This window comes from Phymastichus coffea, unplaced genomic scaffold (genome assembly GCF_024137745.1).
Source record: "Phymastichus coffea isolate CEN01 unplaced genomic scaffold, Cenicafe_Pcof_1.1 PCOF00236, whole genome shotgun sequence".
Lineage (NCBI taxonomy): Eukaryota > Metazoa > Arthropoda > Insecta > Hymenoptera > Eulophidae > Phymastichus > Phymastichus coffea.
In genome coordinates, this window is record NW_026707047.1 from 82342 (window position 1) to 95667 (window position 13326).

Below are 13326 nucleotides of genomic sequence, written 5' to 3' on the forward strand. Positions count from 1 at the left end.
TTTTCGACAAGCCGAGTTACAAATTCTCCTCCGCTCGATAGACTTGTTTTCTAACGACGATAAGATTTCTTCTTGGGATGCGTGTTTCTCTCGCGCATAGGATAACGAATCTACTCCAGATACGCGTTGCATTCTCATTTTTTTCCTCGTAGATTAGATCACCGCGCGAATTAGATAGAGCAAACCTTTTTTATCAGCGCTTCGGTCAGATATCAAGTTTACCGGTTAATTTGTGCACGATTGTCTGGAACAGAAATGAAGAAAGAACAAAGAAAAGAAAAAGGAAAGGCGCCGAGGATTTGCGTGCGTAGAGAAGGAAAAATGAGAAAATTCATGAATAAAAGATACGCGGTATCGGGTGGAAGAGCGCCTGCCGGGGTAACGTTAAAGCCGCCAAATAACTGTGAGCGCGGCAAGGCCTGCCCGATACATACTTAAGCGCAATAACTCTGCGCCGCGAAAAGCAACGGACTTGCTCTAAGCTGCGCGCGCGCCGTCGCCGCCGCCGCTGCCGTCGTCGTCGTCGTCGTCGTCGCTCGATCGGCGGCAGCATCAATCACGCCGGCGCAGCGCCGCTGGCCAGTCAATCAATCGCAAGACTCTTCCATTGGGGCTTGGCGATAAGACCGAGTCACGTCTGCGAGCTGTCGAAAGCGCTTGAGAGCGCGATCACGTGAGAGAGCGGCCCCGGGCACAGTGCGCGAGATGGGTGGCTGGGTCGCGGTTTCCGGTGCTGCACGCTGACCCAAATGTATTCTCGGGCGCGTCCACGAAAAATTCGATTAGCCAATGGACCCGAGCGATCGACTACAGCTTGCTCGGTCAGGTGCACATCGCTAGAGAAGAGCGGGGGGGGGGGCTTCGACCGCTTTGCGGATATCTCCACCTCAGATATGCAAATGCGAGGGAGTTAAGTCGGCTATTATCCGCGCGAGGTCGCCCCGGACCCGCGAGCCATGATATCGTTAATCACGTCGCCACCACCATCCCATTGCAAACGAGCTTACCGACGTCGTACTCGTCTTCTACGCCGTGACGATTTTCCAAAGGTCAATTACGTAAGGGAAACGCCACGGGAGAGGACGACGAGTCAACGGCCTCGGAGGATGCAAACTTTTTCGGAACGTTGCAACGAACGAGCAAAGATGGCAAGGGCGCATTTCTACAGTCTGGCTCGTGCCCCGATTACGTACTATTCTCGACGGCGAAGTCGAGCGCGATTAGCGCCAGAATGGCAATCCAGTGCGTCGCGGCTGGCCACTGTCGGGATCGGGTATTGTCGCAATTAAAGAGAATTACGAGGCTGTGCGCGTGAGTCACGTGCGTGGCGTGGCCACAGACCGACGACAGTAAGCGGGCCAAAGGTCGAAGGTCGAATCACGATACGTCGAGCGCCCCACACGTTCTCGCTGCGGCGACTCGGTGGCGCGAGGTCCAGCTTACGGAACAGCTGCGATCTCCGAATCGCGCTCGAAGGTCGCTGGCTCGCTGCGGCTTACAGCGCGTACGTGCGCTCGTTAATTACGCGGTTAATCGCAACGACACAGTTTCTGTCTGGCTCCAGCCCGGCAGTGTACGACTTTTCCGTCTGGCCGCTGCGTCGACCAGTCGAACTCCGCGATCGAAGCGATGAAGCTCCGCGAGCCTATTGTCGCGCGTCCGTCCGTGTGCGGCGAATATTTCGCTGGACGGAGGAGACTGTGGAGACGGAGGGCGGATGGCCGCGCTCTCGGCAATCGGATTCCGCAGGTGTGCGTTTTAGACAAAGCTCGCGAACGCCTACCGACGATGGCGCGACAACACCCGCCGTACCTTCCTTGACGTGCTTGCGCGTTTGACCGAGGCAAGTCTTCCCAAGTGAACTCGCGAGGTGGCGCCGCTACGCCAAACTCGCTCGTCCGGCTACGTTGTAGCCCGCGCTACCTGTTTCGCGCGCGCGCCTGTGAGAAAAAAAGTGTGGCATAATCCGACGAAGGAATCCGACGAGTCACTATCATCCTCGTTCTAATCTTAATCGTCATCTTTCGCCCGTGTGTACTCGTTTCTTATTTGCTCCTATTTAATTATTCAAGCAGCGAATCGGCAGAGCTTCGTGTTGTTTCGAGGTTACAGCGCTTTCCCAAGACACGCGGCGACAAAGCACGCGGGGTGTGGTCCTTTCTATTATACGAGAGATGCAAGGTCTATTGTTTTCAGACGGGGGAGGGGAACCGCGCGGGTCCGTTAGGCGTAAGCGCATTATTGAAAATTTGTTTGTTAGGCGAATCTCTTATCACAGATTTGATGGGCCGTTTGAAATGGATCCAAGCATAATGGTCTGCTTGTTGCTCTCGTATGCACGGCGGTTGGTAATCGAGGTATCTTTATGCTTCCTATATGTCTGGCCGTAATGGCGATTGTTCGGCCGAAGCTCGAGGCTATAGCGCTCGCGTGCGCTCGACTGCAACGGATGAATATTGAGATCGCGATGGGTACGTAAACCGGGAATCGAACCGGGCCTCTTGCCATAGCTGTTGCGATCGATTGCGAGAACGATGCGAGACGCGCTCGGAGCGGGTATCCGTTGGGCTGCACCAGCGCGACAGGCTCGGCAATGCGCAAGCTGCGAGCGCTGAAAACGAAAGCGCGCCGACGCGTCGTCGCATACCTCTCGCCAAGCGGACATTTGAAAGTGCGCGCAATATGCCTCCTGTACTCGCAATATCATAAACTGCGGCGCGCTTGCGCCGTGCTTGCGCGCGCAGCGACTTCCACGTTGCTCCTGCTAGCCGCGTATCAATCCGCGAGCTCGCGAGCCCACGCAGAGGCGATCACTGGCCTAAAGTCCGCGACAAACTCTCGCCCGCGTCCCCCTACCCGCCAAAGAGAAGAGTATCCCTTTGTACAGTTGCGTTCGGCAGATCGCTCCAAGACGAAGAGCGCCTTCTGAAAAGATCGCTCGCGCGCACGCGAGTGACCCTGTATTAATTACGTAAGGGGGGCGAGAGGGTGACGCTAGAGACCATTGTGTTGGGCTTTTTGTTTATGCGTCACGCTCAATTTGCAACAAGAGCGCGAGCCGATAACAAAATGTACAAGGGCAGTATGAGAAAAAATGCAGGCCGACGCGCTGCCTCGATTAAATAGTCATTATACTGCCCCGGTAGCCGGCCGGCCTCGCGAAATAACCTCCGCCGCGTTGACCTGCGCGCAGGGCACACGTTAATACTGCGCTCGTTCCCTTCGTTTCTTTTCCTTTTCTTTCTTGTTTTTTTTTTTTTTTTTTTTTTTTCGCGTCGAAGCCTACCGAAGGGTCATTTTCGCGCGTGCACATTTTTCCGTTCGGCCGTTTTTCCTCTCGCGTTGTGCGAAAGCGCGCGCGGATGACGCGCGGCACCACGCTCGGTATTTGTAAATTAGGCCCTCGTCCGCGCGCATTCAACGGTCTCTCTCTTGCCTCGTTCCGCGTGACTCGACAGCGCTGCTATCCGTCGGCCACGTACTCCTGTTTTTCCTACTGCCTGTCCGGTGGCAGTAATATTATGCGACGCGTCGACTGCTGATAAATTATCATTGGCACGCGCACGATCACGACCAACCACGGTGGAACGACCAAACGTTAAAATTATCCATTAGCGAGACGTCGGAAAAAACGAGGCGCGCGCTCCTCCTCTCCACGGCGGCGCGGCGCGACGACACCGTTCGCACTCGACAGCGTCACAGGCGCGCGACCTTCCCTCGACCAAGGAACAATCGATAAACAGCTGACCTGCCGACGAGGCGTCGCGTCGTTCCCAGCTCTGTAAGTGGCGCGCAGACGTTTAAAATTTATCGGAAGGGGATCTGCCGGCGCGTAGAAGGGTCGAGCGAACGCGGAAGGGGAGGGGGTCGACTCCCTCGGATAACGCGCGTACGTGCGCGCGCGTTAAAAAGAGATCGCTTGCGGCATGCCGTATGGCGGGATGAGCCTTTGATTGAAAAACATATGCGACGAGGTGGCTCGCGCGATTCTTTTTATGCGCGCGCCGCCGGTGACTCGCGCGCGTACGCCCGACGCGGTCGGCCGAATGTATTTCGCATTTTTCTGATTGAACTAGCTCTGTCGCTGTGGGGAGCTGCACTTTGATACGTACGCATCGCATAAGTAAGTCGGCGAATATTTTCGCTCGGCCACGTCCCGAACACCTGGCGAGCGTACGACGCACGAGCGCGCAACGAGACGAGCATTTCAAAATTCTTGCGCCGAAAAGGCCCGGCGACAGGATCTTCGACAAAGTGATCAACAAGCGGCTCGAGACGAAGAATTCTGAGAAGCGAGCGACTCTCACAGGGGAGCGCAACGGCGGCGCTGTGCCGACAAGAACACGTAAAGAGAAGTATTAGCTAGAGGCGACTTTTTAGTATCAACGTCGAGCGGCAGCGTTGCTACTCCCCTGTTACCCGTGCTACGCACTTTATGCTCGCGCAGCCTGCAGCGCGCGGCCGTTATAAATCAGCGCAAGCGCAAGTACAGGAAGCTGTACTCTCTCTCTCTCTCGTAATGAGTTTTTCTAAACAACAAGAAAATAAGCAACGGTGGCTTTTCTCGATGTCCTGTACGCGCGATCGAGCTAAAAATTGAGTTTCTGCACTCCGCGTGCCCCAGGTGTTCGATGCAATTTTAACCGCGCACGCGCGCGCCGCGGAGAAAGACGGGAATTCCAATTTCTCTCTCTCTCTCTCTCTCTCCCGCGAGAGCTCGACTATGCTAATGGCCGCTGCATCTGCGGAGGAGGAGGGCAACGGTCGCCTTTCGATTGTGGCGAGCTACAAGCTTTTCATAGACAAAGGCGCAAGAGGCAAACGGCGCTGGCCTTTCTACCGGACTTCACTTTCGGCGCAGACGCGAGCATTGTTGGGAGCGCGCGCGAGCGAACAGTGGATAAGCGCAACGCCGCGGATCGATCGCATTGTGCTCGCGCGCACAAAGGACGCCGGGGATCAGCGCGCCGAAATGAAAATCTAGGATATCGGGATCGGCGATCTCTCGCGCGCGCGCGCTCATTAAAATGCCCGCGCGCAAAAATATGCCGGCGATCCTGCCTCGGCTTGCGCCCGAGGAGGACGCCCTTGCCGGCGCGAGCTCCCCCTTATCGCGACCGAGCCGAGCAGAAGACGTCTTATCTCGCTGCTCGTCGCGGACCAATTAATTCGCGCCGCCGCGGAGAGGATTTATTATGCGCGAGGCGGGGGAGACAAACGACTCTCGCCGCTTTCGATAAGGCGCTCGCTCATTGTTGGCGGACTATCGGCGAATAATGGCTTTGCTCGTCGTTCGCGCGCGTCGCCGCGCACTGCCGAGGCAAGACCGGTAGCCGGCCACTTGAGCGAACTCCTCGACGAGCCACTCGAGGCCGCTGCCGCTGCCGCTGCCGCTGCCTACTCGCCTAGTCCCCGTTAGCCCCGCTTTTCGAAGATCCGCGCTCGTAGAGAGGGAATCGAAGATATGCTCGTTAACCCGAAACAATGTGGAGACAGAAAAGAAAAGGGAAAAAAATAAAAGCGAAACCAGCCAGCGTGTGTACGACGTATCTCGAAGACGACCACCCCCCACTCTCTCTCTCTCTCTCTCTCTCTCTCTCTCTCTCTCTCTCTCTCTCTCTCTCGTTCGAAGGAAAATAAGGAAGAAAGAGCGTAGGTGGGGTCGCCACGGTGCCGTGGTCCGCCTGGGAAAAAGGTGCACCGAGAGACCTATACGCATTGTGATTTCCAAGGAGGCCACGCTTTGCTGACCCCCCTCCCTCCTCTTTCTTTTACGGGCGCTGCATTCGCGATATTTCGCTCTTACTTTAGCGCGCTAATGATTCGGTCGAGGCGTCGTTATGATAATTGTATTAGAGTATTATTCCTCGCGAGCTTTTTTGCTGCTGTAATTTGCCGAGAGAGCGCGCGTCATTAAAGATGCATTGGCTTGAAATTTTCGTTAATTGCTTGCTTCTGAACGGAGTGTTCTAGTTGGAAAAAAGCCGAGGTCTATACGACGCCGGTCGTGCATAGTCCAGTCGAACTGATCGAGCGAAAGTCTTGGCAACGAATCTTCTGCGAACGTCCCATTGTCGGATAAGAATCTCACCCGAACCAAAAGCCTCGGGAATGAGGAAATCGCAAACTTATCTAATGAGGTCCGATATGGAAGGGCCAAGAAAACACTACATACCTACATAATATAAAAACAGGAACGCCTTTAAGGTGTAATTGAGAGAGACGACGCACACCGCTGACTTTTCCCAAGACGTTGTGTTGTATCTACCTCGTACTCCCTCCTACCTTCTTTCACGGCTGCTAAGCACTGATTTTTCCCATCGTTTAGGGGGCTTCTAGTTTCTTTGATTTCGCGTCTCAACAGACTGACCACCTTAATTCGCGACGAATTATGACAACGCGTGAGAATGTCTATCTTCCGTTAAGTATTTCGCTGTTTCCACGGAGATTTCGTGTTTGTCAATATAAGGGTCGAACAAAATTGCTTTAGGGCGCCTCGGGCTTTTCAGGCGAATCGCTATATACAGCTACTTGTGGGAAAGAATGTGGCCTTCAAGAGGTTTGTTTTGCTGTCGCGACATTCTATGTGGCCGCGCGAGTTGGGTTTTAAGGACATCCGCCGAAAATACTTGTTTTTTCCCTTGAGAGGGAGTGGGTGCAATCAACGACTGGGGTGTCGCTTTTAACGTTTACGCGGTTTTCAGTCGATTATCAATATCACGTTAGGCTACTTGTCGTTGCGCCTAAAGCGATCGAGAAAGCAACTTGTCGCAGACGGCTAAAGCAAAAACGCAGATCTTGAATTGCAAAGTAATTAAACTCGTTGCCGAGACTCTTACCCTCTGGACATGTGCACTTGTAGGTAAGGTTGTCGATCTGACGGCAGGCACCGCCGTTTTGACATGGCGACGGGTCGCACGGAATATACTCGCTCTCGCAGTTCTGCCCCGTGTACCCGCTGTTGCACATACACCTGTAAATAAATCACACGGGCACAAAGCCATTAACAACAACGCAGCAAAAAGATTTAAAAGAAATGCCCGTATAAAAATTCGGCTTTTGCCTCTCCTATTCCATGCATACCGGTTTCCTATTCGCCTGATGAAATTTACGAGCCGCCGATTTGCATATAAAATAAAAGCGGCCAAAAAAGCCCGAGTCATAATTTTTTTTTAAATTCTACTCTCGCTGGCACGAAATATTCATAAACCACTGAGAAATTATAAGTCGTAAAAACGATGTGGAAAGCAAAAAAAAAATATATGTATTATAATTAGACGTCGATTCTGCGAGCACACGAGAGTGACCGGAGACGATTTTATACAATATTAACGTCCGACTATCTCTTGCAATCCGAATGCAGGTATCGGCTTTCCTTGCCGTCGTATTTAAACGCGACGGCGATCTGGTTATCTGGTTGTTGTTGAAAAAAAGGGAAGAACAACCGTTCGAAAAACACAGACGAGCGCCGATTCTTTCTCACAAGTTTCACGTTCGTTTTGCCGTTGGTGTGCAGTTTTATCGAGCTCGCGCTCCTTTTAACGAACGTCATGCGAGCCGCGCTTCTTTGCTCTCTGATTGTCCAAAATGAAGAGTCGGAGTCAGCAGTGAGGCGAGCAACCGGTCGCGATACATATGAAAAGCTCGGCACTGCTTCATAACGGCATAAGCAGTTGAACCGTTAACTAGCTCTTATCGAAATGTTGATATCGTCAGGCCGGCATGCGGCGCACAACAGGGATGAAAGTCGCACCTTGTGCCAACGACGAGCAGCGCGAGCAGGGCGAATTTGAAGATGAGATGGCTGGTGGTCGTCATGGTGGTCGCGGCCGGCAATATTCCTCATATTTTGCCGAGCATCGAGCGCTCGACCATCAGCTCGCGCATCTCTCGCACATTCTACTCTTGCCACGAATGCGTATCCCACAGAAACAATCACAATTTCTCTTTCTCCTTGCTTCACCAAATTGCAGCACGATTAATCAAACATACACATTCATAACGATATGTATGTACATGTATCACAAATTGCACGTGTCACACCCCCTATTGCACACTTCCTCGTAGTATCGAAATCAAATATCACAACTATTTATGTTTTGGCGGTGTAGTGCAGTAGAGGAAAACACAGAAACAACACACGACACACACAAGACGAAGAAGGAGAAGAGTCGTCGTCTCTTCGCTGAATGGCGTCTCTCTCTCTCTCTCTATCCCGTGTTACGGCACGGCAGTGGCCGCCGCGGCGGATGGTACGGACTTGCTCCGCCGTACCTCCACATTGGGCCAGCTCATGTCACTCTTATAGCTCGTCGGCGATGCTTCTTTCTCGATTAGCCAGCCGGCGAGCAAGTGAATTGTCCCGCGCGCGATTATCGATCGAGCGAGCACGCGCGCGCGCGCGACTTCAAAAGAAAAGATGGAGAGAAACAACAAAAAAAGTGCACACGGACAACGAAAAAAAAAATGCGCGCGCTGCGGCAAGTTAGGTGGTCGGTTGCGTGCCACGGCTGACGACTAACTAAACCAGTCGCCAGGCTAAAGAGACACGAGCGCCCCCCACTCTCCCATGGAGCTCGGAGAGCAGCGCAGAGAAGTATACCACCTTAGGGGCCCCTTCCCACGCCCGGCCGCAGACCAGACGCGCGCTCTGTCTCTCTCTCTCTCTCTCTCTTTCCCCCTACTTTTCTCTCGCCGCGCCGTGTAGCCTGCACGGAAAGAAGGGGAGAGAGACTACGTGTGGGCATGGATATGGTTTTTGATTCTCCTTCGTGGAAGCTGCGCGCGCGCTTTTTCGCTGTGCCCGTGGGCCTATTCTAGGTGGCTTTTCGGCCGGTGCCACCGCCAGCTTCTCCCGTGTATCTTCTCCTTTCGGCACTTGATCCGGTGCGCAGGTGCGACGATGGACGGACGCTTCGTGGGCTCGGCGCTTTCCAGCTTCACGATGGAAGAGAGGGAGACGCGCGGGTTCGCTCGCCTCTTCGCGCCGGAAACAATCATCGCCTCAACAAGATCAGCCGCGCCTAATCCGCAAATCTCCACGCGCCACGCGATGCCCCCCCCCCCCCCATCCCATAGCATCCAAACTAACGGCGCTGTCCGCGTCGCCCGGCACATGCGACATATGGAAACGCCGTGTATCTTTCCCGCCGAAACTCGCAAACAAAAGATTATGGTCGTCGTGCAAATCGATGAGTCGCGCGCGAGAGCTTTAATCCCCGGGATTCTTCCCCTTTTCGGCAAACGCGCCACGTCGCGGACAATGAGCGCGTCTCGTCCTTTTAGCCCCGAGCCTCGAAGGGAGGCGCGCGCGTGGCACTTGGCCGGGGATATATATATTCATAAGGACCTAACGCATTGTGTTGTTCTAATTGCTTATCTCCCTCTCTTCTTTTTATTCTTGCCCAGCGGTTATTAAATCAATCTACTTTTTGGCTGTTTGTCGGTTGTCACCCTCCGTCTCCTCTCGTCGACAGCATACGTGGCGCGTTATCGGCAAGCATCCATAATTAATGATTGTCCACTCGGCGCGCGCGCGTTGACTAATTAATTAGGCGATGCCGCTGCTCGCTCACCTTACTCTTGCCGCGTTTGCCAATTAAGACTTCACTTTTAAACGTGTCGCTCTGCTCACTGCGATACTCCCCTCTTCCTTCTGACGTGCGCAAGGCTTCCGTGGCTCGCCCCCGCGGCATGCAACAAGTGGTTGCTTGCCGCGCAGACGAGAGAGTTCAATGCCCGCGGAAACGAGCGCTGCAGTTCGATTTTCCATTTGACGCGCGCGGATGAAGCCACGGAGTAACGAGGCGCATTGCTCTCGCGACAACTGACAATCTCCCATTGGCCTTGTTTCCTTCGAATCGACGCCGCGAAATTCATCGTCGTCGAAGACCCGACCGTTGGTGCCGGGCCTCCCGCTTACGATCGATATGCCAATTAACAAACCGATCAACAGTCGCGTGCGCGCGCGCGCCTTAACACGACTAGCCTCGTTCCGAGCTCGAAACGCCGACACTCGGCTCCCTTTCGCGCAAAAATTGAAATTAAAAATATGCACATAGAATTTTAAGTGACACTTGACAAATGGAGAAGGGAGCCCCTCGCGGGCGCATAACGGCATTATCAAAAGCGCGTTTTCAAGCGCGTGCATTGCAAAACAGTGAGTGCTGCGCGCGCGCTCATTTGTCATTTTTCCGCATTGAAGAGCGGCAGACATTACGCAAACGTTCGTTCGCGCCTTGTCAAATCTAAATATTATTGCTTGTCTCGCACGACAATCGTCGAGCTGCCCGTTTGTGCACTGAAAGGGATACGTGTCCGAGTGAACGTCGGAAGTGAGACTTTTCCACGGTAACCCAGATGATGATGTGGGAACTCGAAAGAGAGAGAGAGAGACAGAGATGCGCGAAAAAATATTTTATCCGACTGCGTAAAAAGTTCGGGTGTGCGATCTTTCTTTACTGTGTAAATGCGGGGCAATTGAGCTTAACAAGGGAAGAGCGACGCACAGGATAAATGCGAAAGCCATTGGCATTCAACTTTTACGCGAGTCGTGCGGGTTACACATTTCCGAATTGTATTAGCGGTGGGTCCGCGAGAGAAAAGATGTCGATCGTCAATTGCTTCAACTGGAAATTACACCAAAAGAAAAGACCTCTTGCTTGGGGCAATTAGCCTACGGCTCGTTCACGCGCGGAAAGCAGTCGTTAAAAGCCAGCGATCCCTTTGAGTCCCTCCAACCCTTCACCAAAAAAAAAGCAGCCTCTCTGCCCTTTAAACTCTTTAAAAGTCCTCTCCCTCTCCCTCTGGCGGGAGAGTTCGAAGGCGCGCATTGGCATTACGAGAGGAGTTCCCAGCTCTCTAAGGGGCGTAATTGCCTGAATTGAGAGCGACCCGATAATCATTACATTACGCGTCGTCGTCGCTCGCTCGTCCGTTCAACTTGACTTTCAATTGTTTTGCTCATTTTCCGTGAGAGAGACTGTAACTCTTAAACGAGCCAGCGACCTTTTTCTCAATTGATCCTCCTCGGCGTCGTCTACTGTTACATATACGAGCGTCCAGCTCTTGATTAATTAATTATTTAAAACGATGCTCTCTCTCTTGGCAGAGAGAATTGTTTGGCGGGCACGGATAAACAGTTTCATTTGGGACAATAATCATTGGCATTAATTATCTCCAAAAGTTTGCGGAAAAGAAACGAGCGTATCTCGCTCAGCGGCAATTGCTTCAAAAAGAAAAAAAGGATTAGCAAGGCGCATGTAAACCAAACGCGAGATAAGACTCGCTCGAAATCCATCGAAGCGTAGGGCACTAATTAAATTAGCCGGGGTGCAATGTACAGAGGCTTCAACGAAGGCGCCTTTCTCACGCCGCGCACGCGCGTATGACGATGATGCACGCGAACGAATGAAATTTTATATTAACGCGGCCGTCCTACACCACCGGCGACTCGTTTTGCTTCTTTTTTTTTTTTTTTTTCGCGCTAATTCATTCCAATTTGCCGCGACGGGCGGGGCAATGTGAGAATGGCGCGCTGTCGACAATTTCAGGCCTAACGCGAGGCGCCGAGAGATGCATAAACGCGCGCGCACTCCGCGTATACGGCGCTGCGCCAAGAGAACGAAAAGGAAACGCGAAAGCCGCTGCTCTCTTCGGCGAAAAAAAAGGCCGCGCCGTGTAAGCGCGGAAAAGCGCTATCGAACTCCGAGTCTTTCCTTTCACTCGCCGCCGTCGCCGCTCCCATAAAAACGATATCGCCGCGTTTGTTCCTGTGTTTTGTTTTTCGAGCTCGCTTTGCATGTCCATTTGTATTAACTATCCAATGCGGATGCTTGCTGTACGCTACCACAAGTGGCTGCTTTGGTTTCATCGCCAAATAACAAGTTTGTCGTCTAATTGACGGTTTAACCAGTGCCATGTTGTTCAAAGAAGCTGCCGCTCGAAGGTAGATGGGCGTTGTCGCGTGAACCCTTCTTCTACATTCGTGACAGGCTCGTCAAGTCATAAAGATTATGGCTGAACAGGACAGAAAGGTCTGGTCGAAATCGGCTGATGTAATCATTAACGATGCAAACGGCTGCACGCTGCATTCGATCGGCCTCGTGATGGATATGAATATTCCGAGAGAGTATACCATAGTCGATAATCAATCCAGTGGGATGCGATAATAGACAAATTGTGCTATAGGTATTAGAAACTACAACTGACTTGTATATCCGTGATTTGATAAAAAAATTAAACGAATAAAATAAATACCCTCAATCAAAATTATATCGTTGACAATAAAATGTATAGAATTGTATCTTGAAGTCGGGACATTTTGAGTATTGTAACAGTCGCAGCCGATTTATGCATAGCTCTCCCTCTCCGAACACTCCATCTATCGCGAATATTCGTAATAAAATGACGAAACTCCAATTTTATTCAGATTGAAAGGACGAAACGACATTTGTCGTTCGACATATGTGGCACGGACTAGAAATGTGACAATTGATGATTTGAACAACGCCTGCAAAAGACAACAAGCAACTCAAGCTACATAACTCCATTGGAATTGCGGTTTCGAATGATACAGCTGAGTGCACATTTTGAGACATATAAATATCCGTTGATAGAGCGCGAAGCGATCGGCCTATCAATTTCGCGCTAATCAACAGCGGAAAATCATCATCAATATGCAAACGGCCGCGGCAGCGATCCTTTCTCTGTCTGTTATCCGGCTCGCGAGCTCGCTCGTCTCTATTTCGCGTGCAGGCATCGAATTACCGGCTTTATTAATGTCGCTGATGATTATCGCGATCGAAACTTATGCACTTTGCAGCCGCAAAAAAAACCGGTACTGCACGCGCGCGGCCAAGTTTTCTAGGCGGAGCAACGCGCTCACTCGGAATAGAGATGTGTGCCTGTATGTGTGCGGTTGAACAGGAACAAAGATGATGGGAAGGAGGGGCGGAGTTTGAAATTTTCTCTTTGGAGTATGCCCGATGTTTGCTAGAAGATAATGCAATAGTTGTTTGAGAGTTCGCCACGGGATTTCAACACTTTTTTCGCCCATTCAAGTATTATCCAGTACGTATTTCACGACAGCGCAATAATGGTGTTAAGATATGTGGTATAATGCCATTAATTTATTTTAGGTACAATATCATATGATAATTGAAAAATACCCAGAGCAGAAGTTGAACCGTTTGTTTGTAGTTTACGAGGATCAATTTGACAATGAGATTGGAAAGCACTTTATTTCGCGATCGTAACGATTGAATGTTTGAATATTATCAAAAATTCGCGCAATAAACGATAGCCTAATTTTACACGTTCGTTCTA

At 51.8% G+C, this 13326-nt stretch overlaps 1 protein-coding gene across 1 annotated transcript in view; it reads right to left on the reverse strand.

The window, feature by feature from the left end:
- Positions 1-7884, reverse strand: part of LOC131674384 (neurogenic locus Notch protein) — a 34312-nt gene extending 26428 nt beyond the window's left edge. Inside the window, exons 1-2 of the mRNA XM_058953027.1 lie at positions 7754-7884; positions 6840-6973 (exon numbers count right to left, since the gene is read on the reverse strand). Of these exons, the coding sequence (XP_058809010.1) occupies positions 6840-6973; positions 7754-7818 (199 nt within the window). The 5' untranslated portion in view covers positions 7819-7884. The remainder of the gene's footprint in view (positions 1-6839; positions 6974-7753) is intronic.
- Positions 7885-13326: the final 5442 nt, after the last annotated feature.